At 38.3% G+C, this 15592-nt stretch overlaps 1 protein-coding gene across 4 annotated transcripts in view; it reads left to right on the top strand.

The window, feature by feature from the left end:
- Positions 1–15592, top strand: part of UHRF2 (ubiquitin like with PHD and ring finger domains 2) — an 80307-nt gene that overhangs the window by 41946 nt on the left and 22769 nt on the right. For all 4 annotated transcript variants that reach the window (XR_007904641.1, XM_051788253.1, XM_051788254.1 and 1 more), the window contains exons 5-6: positions 6422–6531; positions 14088–14274. Coding sequence is in view for 3 of the 4 variants with exons in the window: in XM_051788253.1 (XP_051644213.1) it covers positions 6422–6531; positions 14088–14274 (297 nt within the window). In the remaining variant the exon portion in view is untranslated. The remainder of the gene's footprint in view (positions 1–6421; positions 6532–14087; positions 14275–15592) is intronic.

The following is a 15592-nucleotide window of genomic DNA, read 5'->3' as shown; positions in this document are numbered from 1 at the left end:
AACCTCTTCTCGTAAGAATCACCTATTAGTAGCTCTGCTTTTTCCTAATGTGAAAGAGCTTATTGAGTAGTCCAGATGCCTGGAATAATGTCTGGAACAGACTCTGCATTGTTCTGTGTGTTGCAGTTCAGTCCACAAACACATAGAGAAGTGTACTGAGCTTAGACCATGCTCTGTGATGCCAAGGACAGCTCCTGTAGCTTTGTTTTTCATACATGAAGCCTTTGGGATACCATCTTTGTGGGTCTTCAACCAGCTCTTTTTACCTCGTTCTTCTTGGCTGTTCAGGTGTTAACATCTGTGGGTTTGAACTTGGATTTGGAAGCCATAGATGCCAACTGAACGTTTGTGGTAGTGCCTTGATCCTGAGTACAGGAAGGGAGCAGTTGGATGTTGGCACAGGGAGGTCTGGGAGTGGACAAGGGCGTTTCTGCAGCACCACGGACAGGGCCACCCTCCCGAGGCTCCATCTCATCTCTGCGTTTGTGGCGTGGGGCAGTGACTTGCTTGGAGTCAATGAGGCTCTGACAGTGTTGCCGACTGTTCTCTCAGGCCAGTGCTTTCCCCAGCTACTACCTGCTTTACAGATCCCAGGCTAAGGAAAAAAGGGTTGTTCCTGCATCCAAGTCTGTGCTTTCAGAATCTGGCATCATGAACTATAATACATTGTTTTGTAAATGCATCAAGCATCACATCTACTACTGAGATGAAAAAAAAGCAATATCCTACCTGTGTTGTGTGTATATCCACAGTATGAATTTGTAGGTTTGGGAGTTAGCAGTGTGTGTTTTGGTCTTAAAGACCTTAAAAATTAATTTTAGATTATGAAACTTTTGATGGTAAGGACTTCAACATGTCCTAGAAAAATTTTTTTTAATATTTTTTGTTGTTTAAATACTAGTGTTATGTATGTTGAGAGAGTAGTAGTAACTCTTTGCGTAGTTTAGAAGTTGTTCTGTGTCTTTGTCTTTATAGTGGCTTGTGTAACAAAAGAAAACTTGAATTAAAAGCAGAGCTACTACTGTCCCATTTTGTAACTGTGTATTTTTATTTTCATGATAAAGCAAATGGGTGTAGAGTATTCTGAAAAAATCTTGAAAATATTGTCCATTTTTTCTGCATGTGTACAATCAAAAATAAAAGAACCTCTATGTAATTGTGTAACCTAGCAGAATTTGGTCAAATTATCAAGGTAGTGTACTGTCTTCATCTGGGAAGATTTTGTAAGTCACCTTTGAAACAAGCCTGTTTAAAATCAAATCTCTAGTCATGTTTGGTGAGAGTCATAATTGTTTTATGAGTATGTTTTAGCCTTTCATCCATTTCTGTAGACAATTGGTGTTTGCAGTTTGTTGAAATTACAGTTTTGTCAAAGTTACAGTTATTGTTTAAATGTAAATTTAAAGTAGTAATCTTCACATTGCAATATTTTATATCAGGTTGAGATCATCTCCTTTTAATGTCTTTTGAAATATGCATGCTGTTAAATACGTTTGCTTTAATTTCAAAGTATTCTTTTGACTGATAGTAACTTAGAGTGAATATGATGAATTAACATCACAACAGTTCTTTCTTTTCTATAGAGCTCATTTGTTGCAATAGAACATATTTGATTCTCTAGCTTAATGTTTTTATAAATTTGATAAACAATTGTTCATAAGCTCAGTTCAGGAACACAGTTTCTCTAGTTTCAAAGGCAAAGAAAAATGTTTTTAAAAAACAGTCCTCACTTTATGAAGTGTGTATTGAGGATGCCAGGATACAAGTTCATGCAGCTGTTAAATGTGAAGGCACGAAGTGTGAAGGTGCAATGTAATGCTGTTGATTGGTACGTACACTAGACATGGACTCCAGCAGCTCAACCACTTCTAAGGAGATGATATTTGAAGTTCTAACAAGCATTTTGAATGCTAATATTGAAAATATTGTGTATTTTTTTGAACAAGTTATTCAACTGTTGTTTGATCACGCAGAAGGAAAACTGTGCTGGAAACTTCGCAAATCAGAATAGAGGCTGATTGACCATGGGTTGTAAACAAAGTGTTACATATGAAAAGATAGACACTGCAAGTCGTAGGAAATCTGGTCCTATTTTGATATTTATATTGTTTGTTAACTGTATTTGAACATTTGGAGAGAGTAGCTGACATTATATTCTTGTAGGGTTTATTCTGTGGCTGTTTCTACTGACCTGGACAGTACCTCTTGACAATCACCATAGAGGCTGATAATGAATTAGTTGTCTCTGGTAAACATGACTTAGTGTGACTAAGGTTTTCCTCTTAGGGGGCCTTAAGATAAATTGTCATTAGACACTTTTCCTTGTAATTCTTAGTGTGAATATAACTTTTCTGTATATTTTGCTCCCCTCTTTTTATTCAGCGTTGTATTTTGACTCTTCCTGTGTGTTGAAATATTTTTTTGTAATTTCATTATGGTAAAGTGGTAAAACCAAAGAATTCCAGACTGAGATCTGACAATTGTAATTGAGTCTCTCAGACAATAAGAACTGATGAAGTTCTTATGTAACTGTCCAGCTGCTTTTATTTTCTGGAAAGCTAACCTTTGAAATATCCAGGATAATACCCAGTTGTCACACATCTAATAAACTGTGATTTTGTGTGTTTAAAGCATTTGGCAACATGAAGGTTAAAAAAAGAGGAAGTGTGTGTGGGGAAGGTGCAGATATAAGAAGGTTCAGTTGAAGATTTCTCTCTGACTGTGACTAACCAACCTAAAAGGAAGGCTCGCGTTAGGAATTCTGTTGTATTGAAGAGTCTGAGTCTGTTTTGGGTTTTAATTCTTCTAAAGGGTTTAGTGTACTTACTTGAAATACTCTGCATAATGTATACTGTTATTTTTGGTATGGTAAGGTGAAGAAATGAGTAAAGGTTATACTTCTTGTCTATGTTTGACAGTGTAATATAATCACAATTTTATTAGATAACCACAATTTGAAAATCAGATGATACATAGCCTGGTCATTATTAAAGCTGTTGTATGTGTAGTGCAGCAAAAGAATTAGTCTTTTAAGAGTAACCGGCTGAACAGAATTTTTTAGCTTTGGTGAGGCTTAACCATTTATTATTAGCCATGATTTTTCACAATGGTAGTTAATCTTCCTCTGTGGTTCCAGATACATAACTGTGATGTTTGATGGAACATACCAGCTTTGTAACATTATTTGATAGTAGTATTTGCTTGCCTCTAGCATAACTTATAATAGAAAATAAAATGTTTTCTCTGGTTCAAGTACTGAATATACTTTAGGAAAAACTTAGTCTGAAAGTTGCTTTCTGAATGCCCTTATCCCAAAAGAAAAATACAGGACAAAAAGAGAAGGAATGTCTACCATGACATAATATGGGATAGAGAAATGATGAATTCCATCTGTTTAATCAGTACTACCTAGATACAGGAATAGTATTGCTAGTCAGTAGGATTGCAGCGCTATGAAAGAAAAATATGCTACCAATTGTTAGTGCCATTCAACTGAATTTTTTTTTATTGTTATTTTAAGAGTTCTGTGTTTCCTAGTATTAATTAGAGCATTTGCTGTATTAAAAAAGTATATTGCTCCTCAACACTTTGAGGTTGAGATAACTTTTTCTAGATGATATTTATAGTGAAGTTTATGATAAGAGTCTGTGCTTCTGCATACTTCACAAAAACTTTTTGCCGTGTTGCCTTTTGGAACACTTACATAATTGAACCAACTTATAAATATTTTCATGGTATATTTTAAGAAAACAATGTGATAATCCTTGCCATTAAAAGTAATTTTAATAGTTCAAATTGGCAGTGGAATTTACTCCTAATAAATGTTCTGCTGAGCTCCGGTTTGGCTTGTTTCCCAAAGATGTGAATAGCAGTAACACGAATGTCTGTAAAATTTTGGCTACAGCTGTTTGGTGTTTTGCCACCCTCCTTGTTGACCATGAACTGCATGTGTTTGGTGTTTTGCCACCCTCCTTGTTGACCATGAACTGCATGCAGAGAATTACAGGTGATGATAAACTTTCTTTGGTAACTACTTGTTAGTTTTCTGTGGAAAACACAGGAAGAAAAGGGGGGCAAATTGAAGTTTAACCGCTCTAAGCCATTAGACAGGAGAGAAAGTATTGTGAGTTTTTCTAGATGCAGTTTTGCTCATAATAGAGATAGTGGTTATAGATTACATGCATTCAATGTTTGCAGAATGCAAAAATTAGTGAAAATATTCTGAAATTTGTCTGAAATTTACTGTAATTAGAGAATATCAGTACCCATCCCTTGACATGGGTAAAGTCATGGTTTTAGCTGCTACACTGAGTATAAAATGGCATTTTAATTATGTGAAAGAAGGCATAATTCTGTAATTTTATTTTAAATTAGATTAACCACCTTGAGTTCTGTTAGAAATAAGTCCTAGAGGAATCAAGCTGGGTAGGCAGTCAAGCAGTGTTACAACAAAGGAAGGTTCTAACATAGATTTGTGGCATTAAAGAGTGCCAAGAAGTGTGTTTTGTTTTGGTTTTAACTTTAAATAATCGAGAAATAACAAAAAATATATGATATTTAATAAAAGACTCTCCAAGGTACGGAATATAACCTGGGAAACATTGATGTTTTGAGAAGCTCAGTCTGTATTTGTTGATTTAGTTTTTCTGCTAAAGATTATATTTACAACTTATCCTTTCTGTATTTGAATTTATTGAATGTGTATTTATGACTGTAAATTATTGAGTAGGTGTTGTGGATAATTCAAAGTGTCTTTGCATGCTAAATCTGGGAGGTGTTACCCACAATGGCCAGAACCACTGTAAAGTAGTGCCCCCTTAGGGTGCAAATGAAGATTAGCTTAAATAAGTGATTCTCCTGGTCAGGGAAGCAAACTCTTTATCTGATGGATGTATTTGCATTGATGCAGCATTTGTTCAAATAGCCCAAATATTTGAAATTTGCTAGCATTTGCTGTTTATGAGTGTGACCAACAATGGTTAATGATCTTCCTCCAAAACTGCAGGGGAAAAAAAGGGTCAAAATAAATAGAAGTGCCTAAGTAAACAGCTGTTGGTGCTCTTAAAAGACAATTACAGTCAATCAAGACACTAAGAGTCCTCTCAACCCCAGTTCCCTGGAGACCTAAATACTGCAGTGTTCAGGAAGAGCACAAAGTGCTTACAGGTTTTGTGCCTGTGTTTTTTTCCCCTGGCTTAGTTTTTTCCTGCCTTAGTTAGGTTATCATATGTCAGAGTCCAAGAACTGGGAGTCAGCGCAAGGGAAGTGTTGGGAGCAAATGAACTCCCAGACTGAAGCCTGATGTTTCTGGAGATGTTCTGTTGTTTGAGTTGCATATGAATTATTGAATATTAATCTAATACCTTGTTTCCCTACCTGTCTATAGTTTGATTTAGTTTTGCAGCCTAGACCTTTTTTATGGGGATATGCCACCTGGCTGACTTTCTTCCAAAGGATTTTCAAGTCACCTCTGTGATTGTTTCTTACAGATATCCAGTGTTGTTATACTGAGAATTCTACTTAGTTTTAGATTAGGAAGTAAATTGAAAGTATTAGGAGAACAGGCAGTTGAAGAAAGCACAGTATTATCGTAAGGAGGGAGGAAAAGGGAGTGCTTTACAGCTGTCAGTGTCTTTATAGACATTTCTTCCTACATATGTTTACATTTGAATTAGCATTTGTGTAGATACAAAGATATTTTAATAAGAGGAGGCGAAAATCTTTACATTTAATATTTTCTCATCCTTCTCTAGAAGTCTTTTGGCACTGCTGCTGCAGGGTCTTGGAGTAGTTGTTACTACTAATCACTGAGATATGGTTAGCAGATTTTGCACTGAAACCTGACATTAGCGGGACTTCTAACAGTGCATAATTCAGTACGGTACGGTATGTGGCTTTCCAGAATTGAGTTTTAGGTTTCCAAAGCAGTTACAAGTCATAGAAGGACTTTTTAAACTTTCTGTTGCTTTTCTTGCTCTGTGAGTTTGATTATGATCTGTCTTGTAAGTCACATTTCTGGTTCATTTCTGACACTAAATGTTCATAATAACATTTGAAATGCTGTATTCCAAAAGATACACTTTCGTCTGGTCTACTGTGTTCAGCCAAAAAAACATTCTGAGGTTTTACAAGTGGAATTAAGCCGTTATGGATGGCTGTCAGTAAGGACATACTCAGCTGCCAGGCGGTCTGAGGGTAATGGAGTAGTCTTTTCTTTAAGCAAGCCCTACATATGTACTTTATTTTTTTCTTAGGAGTTACAGTACTAGACTGATTTTTGTATGTGAATTGAAATAAAGTATCTTATCAATGATGAAAAAAATACTACTTATATTTTTCTTATTGCTTAGAATTCATAAAGTACAGAATCTAGATCTGAGGAACTAAGTTGAATGTACTTTTTATTCTTTTTGTTTTTCAGAGGCCCAGAAGACACAATAAATGATTGTAAAATCCTTTTTATAGAGGAAATGTACAAGATTGAAAAGCCAGGAGCCTATCCATTGACATTTGGGGATGGAGATTTCAAAAGTATGCATGTTTTAAATTATCTGAATATAAATACAAATTGAGTGATGTTTCTTTAAAAAAAAAACAGAAGTATTAGTATTCAGAGTTAGTAATAATAATTGTTTTGTGTTCAGGAAAATAATAACATAGAATCCTTTTTAGATTTCTGTTCTAAAAGTATAGCTACTGTAAGATGGCTCTATTACTTGCTATATTCAAAAACTGGTAACAGCTTACTGCTATCAGTCATAAGCAGTGAAAAAGGGAAGCAGCTGATAATGTTCTAAACGAACAGTGCTAAACTAATTTATAGACTCATTTAAGTTCCTAGAGAGGTGTTCAGATCACCAAATTGCTATTGCAATTGACATATCATTTCAACTTTTAATAAATTAATAAATGCCAAAGATAGAATCAGTCTGTAGTGATGCACTTTTACTCTGTCATTATCTCAGAATTTAAAAAAAAAAAAAAAAAAAAGATAAGGAACTAAGGGACTTTGTGCCAAAGTTGCTTGTACCATGAACAAAAAAGGATAATTAATTTTTGTATAAGTTAGCCCAGCATGATCTTCTAAAAAATTAACCATTTCAGACCTCCTTCCTACAACCACAGGACAGTGTTAGTTGCAGTTTCTCTAAAAAGTAGCGTGACATTTTATCCTAAGCTTGAAAGCATATTAAAGTTAGGAGTGGTAAGTGTTTGTGACAGCAACACTGAGAGACTGAACTGCAGGTATACTAGTAGGTATTAGATATTATTCTGTATTACACTCCTGACTCCAAGGCAATTTTCAGAACCTTTGTAGGTGGCTCTCAGTGTGCAAGAACTAGTTTGCATGTTTATTTGCTGCCATTTAAAAAAAATCACTCTTTTTCAGAGGAGCAAATACCATTCTCTGTGGTATTCTTAAAAGTAAAGATATCATTTTCTTAACTGTTAGTTTTTCATTATTTGTGAATTACTGTACTCAGATTACTAAAAAAAGAAAGTGAACCTGTTTTACTATACTGTTTTTCTTTTTCTTAGTCACACTAAGAGATCTTTGCAATATCTTTAAGAATGTATTCATTTTAGAAATTGCAGTGTGAGAAAATTAAAAATCTACAAATACTGGTTTGCATTTACATACTATTTATTTTGCAAGTCTAATTGTTTATGCAACATTTTAAATGGCATAAAAAATTTTTACGATTCATTTGGTTCTTCCTCGCAGCTACTGTGTAACGAATTAATTTTTTTAATTCTGTGTTGCGGAAATGAGTGATTATTACTGACTACACATAATTGTCTACAATGGTGCCATTTGATCTGGCGTGAGTATTTATTTGTCATACAATCATGTAGGTTGCAAAAGACCCTTAAGACCATTAAGTCCAACTGCTAACCCAGCACTACCAAGTCCACCACTAAACCATGTCCCTAAGTGCCACATCCACATGAAGACTTCAGGGACAGTAATTCCACCCCTTCCTTGGGCAGACTGCTCCAATGCTTGACCATTCTTTCAGTGAAGCAGTTTTCCTAATATCCATTCTAAAGCTCCCCAGCATGACCTGAGGCCATTTCTGCTTGTCCTGTTGACTGACCCACACCTCACTACAGCCTTCTTTCAGGTCATTGTAGAGAGCAAGGTCTCAGGTTCCCTGAGCTAGACAACCCCAGCTCCGTCAGCTGCTCCTCATCGTACTTGTGCTCCAGACCCTTAACCAGCTTTGTTACCCTTCTCTGGACTCACTCAGCACCTCCATGTCCTCTTGGAGTGAGGTGCCCAAAACTGAACACAGGATTTTTTGGGGTGGCCTCACCAATCGGTATACTTTTTACACTGATTGCCACATTTAGTTTCGAAGTCAAGATCTTCATTGTCACTTACAGCTCTTCTCTCCTGTTTTGACAGCTGTTTCCTTATTTGTAACCTCTTTGCTTAAACTACTCATACGTTGACATCTATGTAGAGATTTGCGCCCCTTTGTATGTTTTATTTAATTTTGTTCCTGGTCTTAATTTTATTAATTTCAGGATATTGTTTATAAACTTTTGTAGATAAATGCCACTCATAAATATAATATTTAAAAATGTAACCCTGAAGACTTAATTGATCTGGGAATTCAGCCTTGTTTCTTGAACTGCTCTTCTTCCTGATGCCAACTTTCTCATCACTCAAGTCCACTTGTGTGATTCTGATTTTTTGGCCAGGTCAACTGTCTTGCCTTTGTTTGCATATGCACAGCATCAGCTGAGCTGTATGACATAACCACCAGTATACCCTTTCCCTCTGGTCTGTCCTTATGACACCATTTGTACTGTGTATTGCAAAAAGTTTAAATATATATACATATACACACACATCTGTAAACCCACAACTCCCTTCACTTATATACTATGGAAAGATACAGGTTTTTATTACAACAACAGCAGCTGAAATTCAAATAAATTGTTTGCTTTAAATACTCTATGAGTTTGTTGTAAGCACAATCAGAAGATGCACAGGCTGTATTTTAGTCCATATTAAGCTACTGGCCATGCCCTCTCCGAAAAATAGAATGCCTACTGTGGAAATAATCTTCATCAGATAAGCAGTGTAGGCTGACTATGCAGAAAAACTGTTATTCCTTCAGCATGGCCACATATTAGTTAGGTTTTTTATGTGTAAAGTGATGTCAATGTACATCTATGTCAATATACATTTAGCAGTTATAATTAAAAATAGTTATTTTCTAGTTATTTAATGGAAATTAAATTGTACAGCTGAGGAAAAGAGTAAGGCTAAACCTATCAGAAAATTATATCAGAAATATAGAAATCTAAGATGACACATACTTGTAAATACATTGCATTTATATGCAAAATGTACATAAGACCTAGATACAAAAATATCAACATATATTACTTCCATTAGAATCCAAATTTGTGCTATGAACCTATGATAACTCCCAAGGAGAATCCCGGGAACTACAGGACTGCCATCCTGACCTCGGTGCTGGGGAAGGTCATAGAGCAGATCATCTTGAGTGCCTCCATGCAACATGTACAGGACAAGGAGGGGATTAGGCCCAGGTAGCAGGGTTTGTGAAAGGCAGGTCCTGCTTGACTGATCTGATCTCCATTTATGAGAGGCTGACTCACCTAGAGGATGAGGGAAAGGCTGTGAATGGTTCTACCTGGACTTTAGTGAATGAAGCCTGTGACACTATTTCCCACAGCATTCTCTTGGAGAAACTGGCTGCTCAGGGCTTGGATGGGTAAAAAACCAGCTGGATGGCTGGGTGCAGAGAGTGGTGGGGAATGGAGTTACATCCAGCTGGCAGCCAGTCACCGATGGTGTTCCCCAGGGCTCAGTACTGGGCCAGTTGTATTGAATATCTTTAGTGATTATCTGGATGAGGTAACTGAGTGCACCTGCAGCAAGTTTGCAGACACACCAAGTTGGGTGGGTATGTTGATCTACTGGAGGATAGGAAGACTCTGCAAAGGGTTCTCAACACATTGGATCAATGGACTGAGGCCAATAGTATGAAGTTCAACAAGGCCAGGTGTCAGATCCTGCCCTTGGGTCACAACAAGGCCGGGCAGCACTACAGGCTTGGGGCAGAGTGGCTGGAAAGCTTTCCTGAGGAAAAGGACTTGGGGGTACTGGTTGACAATGGCTGAACATGAGCCAGCAATGTGCCCAGGGGGCCAAGAAAACCAATGGCATCCTGGCCTATATCAGAAATAGTGTGTCCAGTGGGACCAAGGGAAGTGATTGTCCTACTGTACTTGGCACTGGTGAGGCCACATCTCAAGTACTGTGTTCGGTTCTGGGCTCCTCACTGCAAGAAAAGCATTGGGGTCCTGGAGCATGTCCAGAGAAGGCAAACAAAGCTGATGAAGAGTCTGGAGCAAAAGTCCTGTGAGGAGTGGCTGAGGGAACTGGGATTGTTTAGCCTGGAGAAAAGGAAGCTTGAAGGACCTGAGAGACCTTATCACTCTACAACTACCTGAAAGAAGGTTGTAGTGAGATGGAGATCAGTCTCTTCTCACAGATAACAAGGGACAAGGAAGCAGGAAGTGGTCTTAATTTGCACCAGGGGAGGCTTAGATTAGATATTAGGAAAAATTCTCCATGGAAAGGTTTGTAAAGTGTTGGATCAGGCTGCCCATGGAAGTGGTAGCCTCACCATCCCTGGTAGTGTTCTAAAGATGTGAATATGGCATTGGGTTTAATGCTGAACATGATGTGGTGCTAGGTTGACATTTAGACTTGATGATTTTAAAGGTCTTTTCCAACTTTGTTGGTTCTATGATTCTGTGATGAATTACACTGCTCAGGTTGGTGGGATCTACAACCTTGTTGAGGGTACACTCAATCCCACTATGTATGTCTCTGAGGAATGTATAAAATAATATTGGACCAGTATGGACCCTTGAAGAACACAGCTTCTTACTAGTTTACACTTTTACATTGAGCCACTGGATATGGACCATCCAGTCTTTGGATGTAGCCATCTGACTAAGTCCTTATCCATCTAAGAGTTCATTCATCAAACTCATCTCTCTTCAATTTATCAGCAAGAATATAAGAAGGATATAAAGCTCTTTGAGACTGTCCAAAGGAGGGCCCTGAAGATGGTGAAGGGCCTTGAGGTGAAGCCGTATGAGGAGCACCTGAGATCACTTGGTCTGTTCAGCCTGGAGGAGACTGAGGGGAGACCTCATTGCAGTCTATAACTTCCTTCTGAGGGGAGGAAGAGGAATAGACACTGATTTCTTCCGTGGCATGGTGACCAGTGACAGGACCCGAGGGAATGGCCTGAAGTTGTGTCAGGGAAGTTTTGAGTTGGATATTAGGAATGGTTCTGCACCCAGAGGATGGTTGGGTGCTGGAACAGGCTCTCCAAAGTGGTCACAGCACCAAACCTGACAGTCCCAGAAGCATGTGGACAATGCTCTCAGGCACATGGTGTGATGGAGTCTCCTGTGTAGGGCCAGCAGCTGGACTTCAGTCATCCTTATGGTTTCCTTCTAGATATTCTAGAATTCTATAACTTTATGTTAAGAATGTTATGAGGAACCAAATCAAAGGCCTTGCAGACAGGTAAATGACATCTGTAGTTCTTCCATTGCCACTGGATTCTGTCCGTTGTAGAGGGCCACTGTACCAATCAGGCACTATTTGCCCTTGGTGAAGCCATGTTGGTTGTCTTTAATCACCTCCTGTCTTACACATACTTTGACATATCTTCTAGGAGTCTCTGTTCTAGGATCTTAATAGACACTGAAGTGAGGCTGACTGGTCAGTAATTCCCAGGGTCCTGCTTTTACTCTTTTCTAAAAAGGGTGAAATATTCCTTTTCTTCCAGTCACTGGGGACTTACCCTGACTGTCATGACTTTTCAGATATGATGGAGAGTGGCTTAGCAACTACATTAACTAATTCTTTGGGTCTCATGGTCTTGTGTATATTTAGGTTTCTCAGGTGATCTTGAACCTGATCTGCTCTTACATTTAGAGGGATTTAATTCCCCAGTTCCTTTCTTGAGGTTCATGGTCTTGAGAGATGTTAGAAGAGTTATTACTAGTGAACACTGAGGCAAAAATGTTGCAGTGTACCTCAGACTTCTTCATGTCAGTTGTCACTAGTTCTGTCTCATTTTGGGGAACAGAGAGGGGATTTTATTTTCTTTAATCTTCCTTTTTGACAAACATGCCTGTAGAAGCCATTCTTGTTATTCTTTGCATGCATTGCCAAATTCAGCTCTAACTGTAACTTAGCTTTCCCAATCCTGTCCCTACAAAACCGGGTAGTGTCTTTATATTCTTCCCGGGATACATGTCCCTGGTTCCATTGCCTGTGCTTTTCCTTCTTATGTTTCAGTTTGGCCAGGAGGTCCTTGCTAAGGTTGGTCTTCTGCCTTCCTTGTCTGAATACTCACAGATGGGAATTGAGAGCTCTTGAGCTCTAAGAAAAGTGTCCTAAAAGAGCTGCCTGTTCTGTTCTGCTCCTTCTTCTGAGGGCAGTTTCCCAGGGAGTCCCATCCACTAATTCCTTAATTAACTAAAAGTTCAGGCTCCTAAAATTCAGGGTACTGACTTTAATCGTTGTTTGGCCTGTTCCCCTCGAGATGGTGAATTCCACCAGGGCGTGATCTCTTCAGCCCAGGCTGCCATCGATCTTGACCTCTCCGGTTAGTTAATCGTGACAGTAAGCGACAAGTGCAGTAACACTTCTCCTCTGTCACCTGGCTCTGTGTCACCTGGGTTAAGAAACTATCCTTGATGCTCTCCAAGACTCTCCTGGACTGCTTATATCTTGCCAAGCTGCTTTTCCAGCAGATGTCAGGGTGACTGAAGTCCCCGAGGTGGATCAGAACGTGCCAGAGTGATGCTTCCTGTAGTTGAAGTTAGAAGGTTTTGTCAACAGGCTCCTCTCAGTGGGGTGGCCAGTAATAAACACAAACCATGAGGTTTCCTTTGTTGACTTGCCCTCTTATTTTCAACCACAAGGTCTTGACCTGTTCATTGCTGTTTTTCAAAGACAGGCCTGTGCAATCAGTCCATAGAGGGCAAATCGCCTGTCTCTCCTTCCTTGCCTGTCCCTTCTGAACGGTTTATAGCTACTATTTGGAGTGCTGCAGTTGTGTGATTTGTCCCACAACTTTCAGTGATGGTGATTAGATCATAGCTCTCCAGCTACACAGTCACTTCCAGTTCCTCTTGATTGTTACCCATGTGTTGGTGTATAGACATATCAGTTGAGCTATCAACTGTGTAAACTTTTTAGAGGAAAAAGCCCTAGTTCCTTTGAGGCATTTCACAGGGTGTTTCCCTATAGGTTTTTAATACATCTGCAGCCCTGACTCTTCTTTGTTAATCAAAACTCCATCCCCTTCCCTCTAGGTCTAGTTGGTTCCATCTTTGAAGATAAGTGTTCTTCAAGGTCCTCCAGAAAGACTGCAGATACAGCACAATACTTGGCATTCTAGTCCCCTTTTCTTATAAGGCTTTCAGTCTGGAGTTTCTCTCCACAGAGATTTTTTACACTGATACCTTATGACCACATGGATCAATTTTTCTGTAAATTCCATTCAGTTGGAAAGACATGTTTTTCTTCTGTAGGAAGGGGCTTGGATTTCTGCAAACCTCTTGTCATTAATTTTTTTTCTCAATACACTTAGAACATTAAAATATCCAGAATTCCTCTGGATACATCAAGGATCCACCTCATCTTTCTATTCTAGAATCAACTCCTAAAATAAATATTTACTTTGATTGCTTATGTTGTCCAAGCAAACTAACTTACAAGGAACTGATAAGCTGTACAGCTTCAAAAGGCAACAAAGCTCCATCTGTAGGGAGAATGTGCAGTAGCATGTTGGGAACAGGAGGAAATAAAGATAAGCAGATGATAAGTCATTTTCTTTGTCACTTGTTTGTACAGCAGAAGAAATCTCAGTAGCCTGGATAGTTAAAAAGTTAGAAAAAAAGGCCTTTTCATGAGGGTAGTGTTCATGTTCAGGAATAGTTTTTCCAGTGGATACAGTAATGCACTTTTCTGAGATACATGGCATTTGACATTTCTTTGTTTTTGACAGGAAAGAGTGGCCCAGAATGCAAGCACTGTAGGGCTGATCCAGATAAGGAGTGCCGGTTTTGTTCGTGTTACTTGTGTGGTGGCAAACAGGATGCTCACATGCAACTCCTGTGTGATGAATGTAATATGGCTTATCATATATACTGCCTGAACCCTCCCTTAAGCAAGATACCAGAGGATGAGGACTGGTAAATATACAAGGATGATTTACTTATCTATATTGACATTCTGTACATGGTACCTTCTTGTTATTTGCACCTCATGAGAGACAATACTGAAGGCATTTTTAAATTCTGTGGTGTTTTCATCCACCTGCTTAATCTAAGGCTTATGTCTTCTGTCAAGAAAATTCTTTTAAATCATTCACAAAGGATTAGTAGTAAGCTTTAATGACCATTAGAGTTTCAAAACTGATATGTTCATTATGATTATTATGTTCTTCTGTGACATTACCTAGTCTGATTGTATTTATCAGCAGTTGTTGTTCCTCAGCATTTTTTTTCAAGCTTCACTGCTTGAGCAATTCTCTCATGCTCATCCCTCTCTTTCCCTTCATTCTCTGTACCTGTTGCTGCCCCTGTGCTCTTCGTTGCCTCTACTACTTTCATTTTTCATGCTATGAAAGGATCACCACCTTGCTACTCTTAATTTCTTATGTCCCTGATTCTGCATGCAGGAAAACAAGTTAACTGGCATTGTTAAGTCTTAATTGTATTTTGAAGTGAATCTGCATGGGCCCATTAGCAGCCCCCTAGGCTATCTTGAGCTTTGTACTAATTTTTTGTCTTTATTGGCTGTCTACAATATACACTGTTCATATTTATCACCTGCCTGTGACTTACATGAGATGCTAATCCTTTATAAGTGAGTAATAAATAGTACTTTATTCTAAAAGCTTTCCATTACATAGACTTCATTAAATGTCTAAGATGTCTATGGATACATTACATGGAATCTGTTTGGACCTTGTGATGTAAAAATCTGTATATGTCCTTTGGAAGTTTCTAACATTCTTTGTGAATTAATAACTCAATCTCCTACACCCTAGTGGATTCTGTAGTGTTTGTTGGTCAGTGCCTGATGGCATGGGTGTTTTCTAGGGCATTTTTTTTCTGAACTACTTTTGTATTTATGTCAATGTATGACTTTAGTGCTTGAGACCTTTAACATTGCTAGGTGTTTCTCAGTGTGTACATTTGTCCACAGAGACACTGTTGTTGGAAGTTGATCATTTTCCATGAAACTTCTGCACTGGAAAGAGTTGTATTTACTGGTTTTGGGGGAACTGCTGGCTTGAAACACTATCTAAAAATATTTTCAGTGTCTACTAGAAATACGTATGGGCTATTGGAACTAAAAATAGCATTTATTTGAGTGTTGTCTATGTGCCTTCCACTTCTTGCATATGCAAGAAGTGTTAATTTGGCACAAGTGGTTTATTACTGACTGCAGTCCATAAGCAATATTCAATTGCACCTGCCCTTTGAATATAACATCAGAAGTTCT

Source organism: Manacus candei, unplaced genomic scaffold, assembly GCF_025592945.1.
Source record: "Manacus candei isolate 608988 ecotype Guabito, Panama unplaced genomic scaffold, ASM2559294v1 h1tg000024l, whole genome shotgun sequence".
NCBI lineage: Eukaryota > Metazoa > Chordata > Aves > Passeriformes > Pipridae > Manacus > Manacus candei.
Note: the sequence above shows the minus strand (reverse complement) of the source record. Positions and strands in the feature narration are given on the sequence as shown.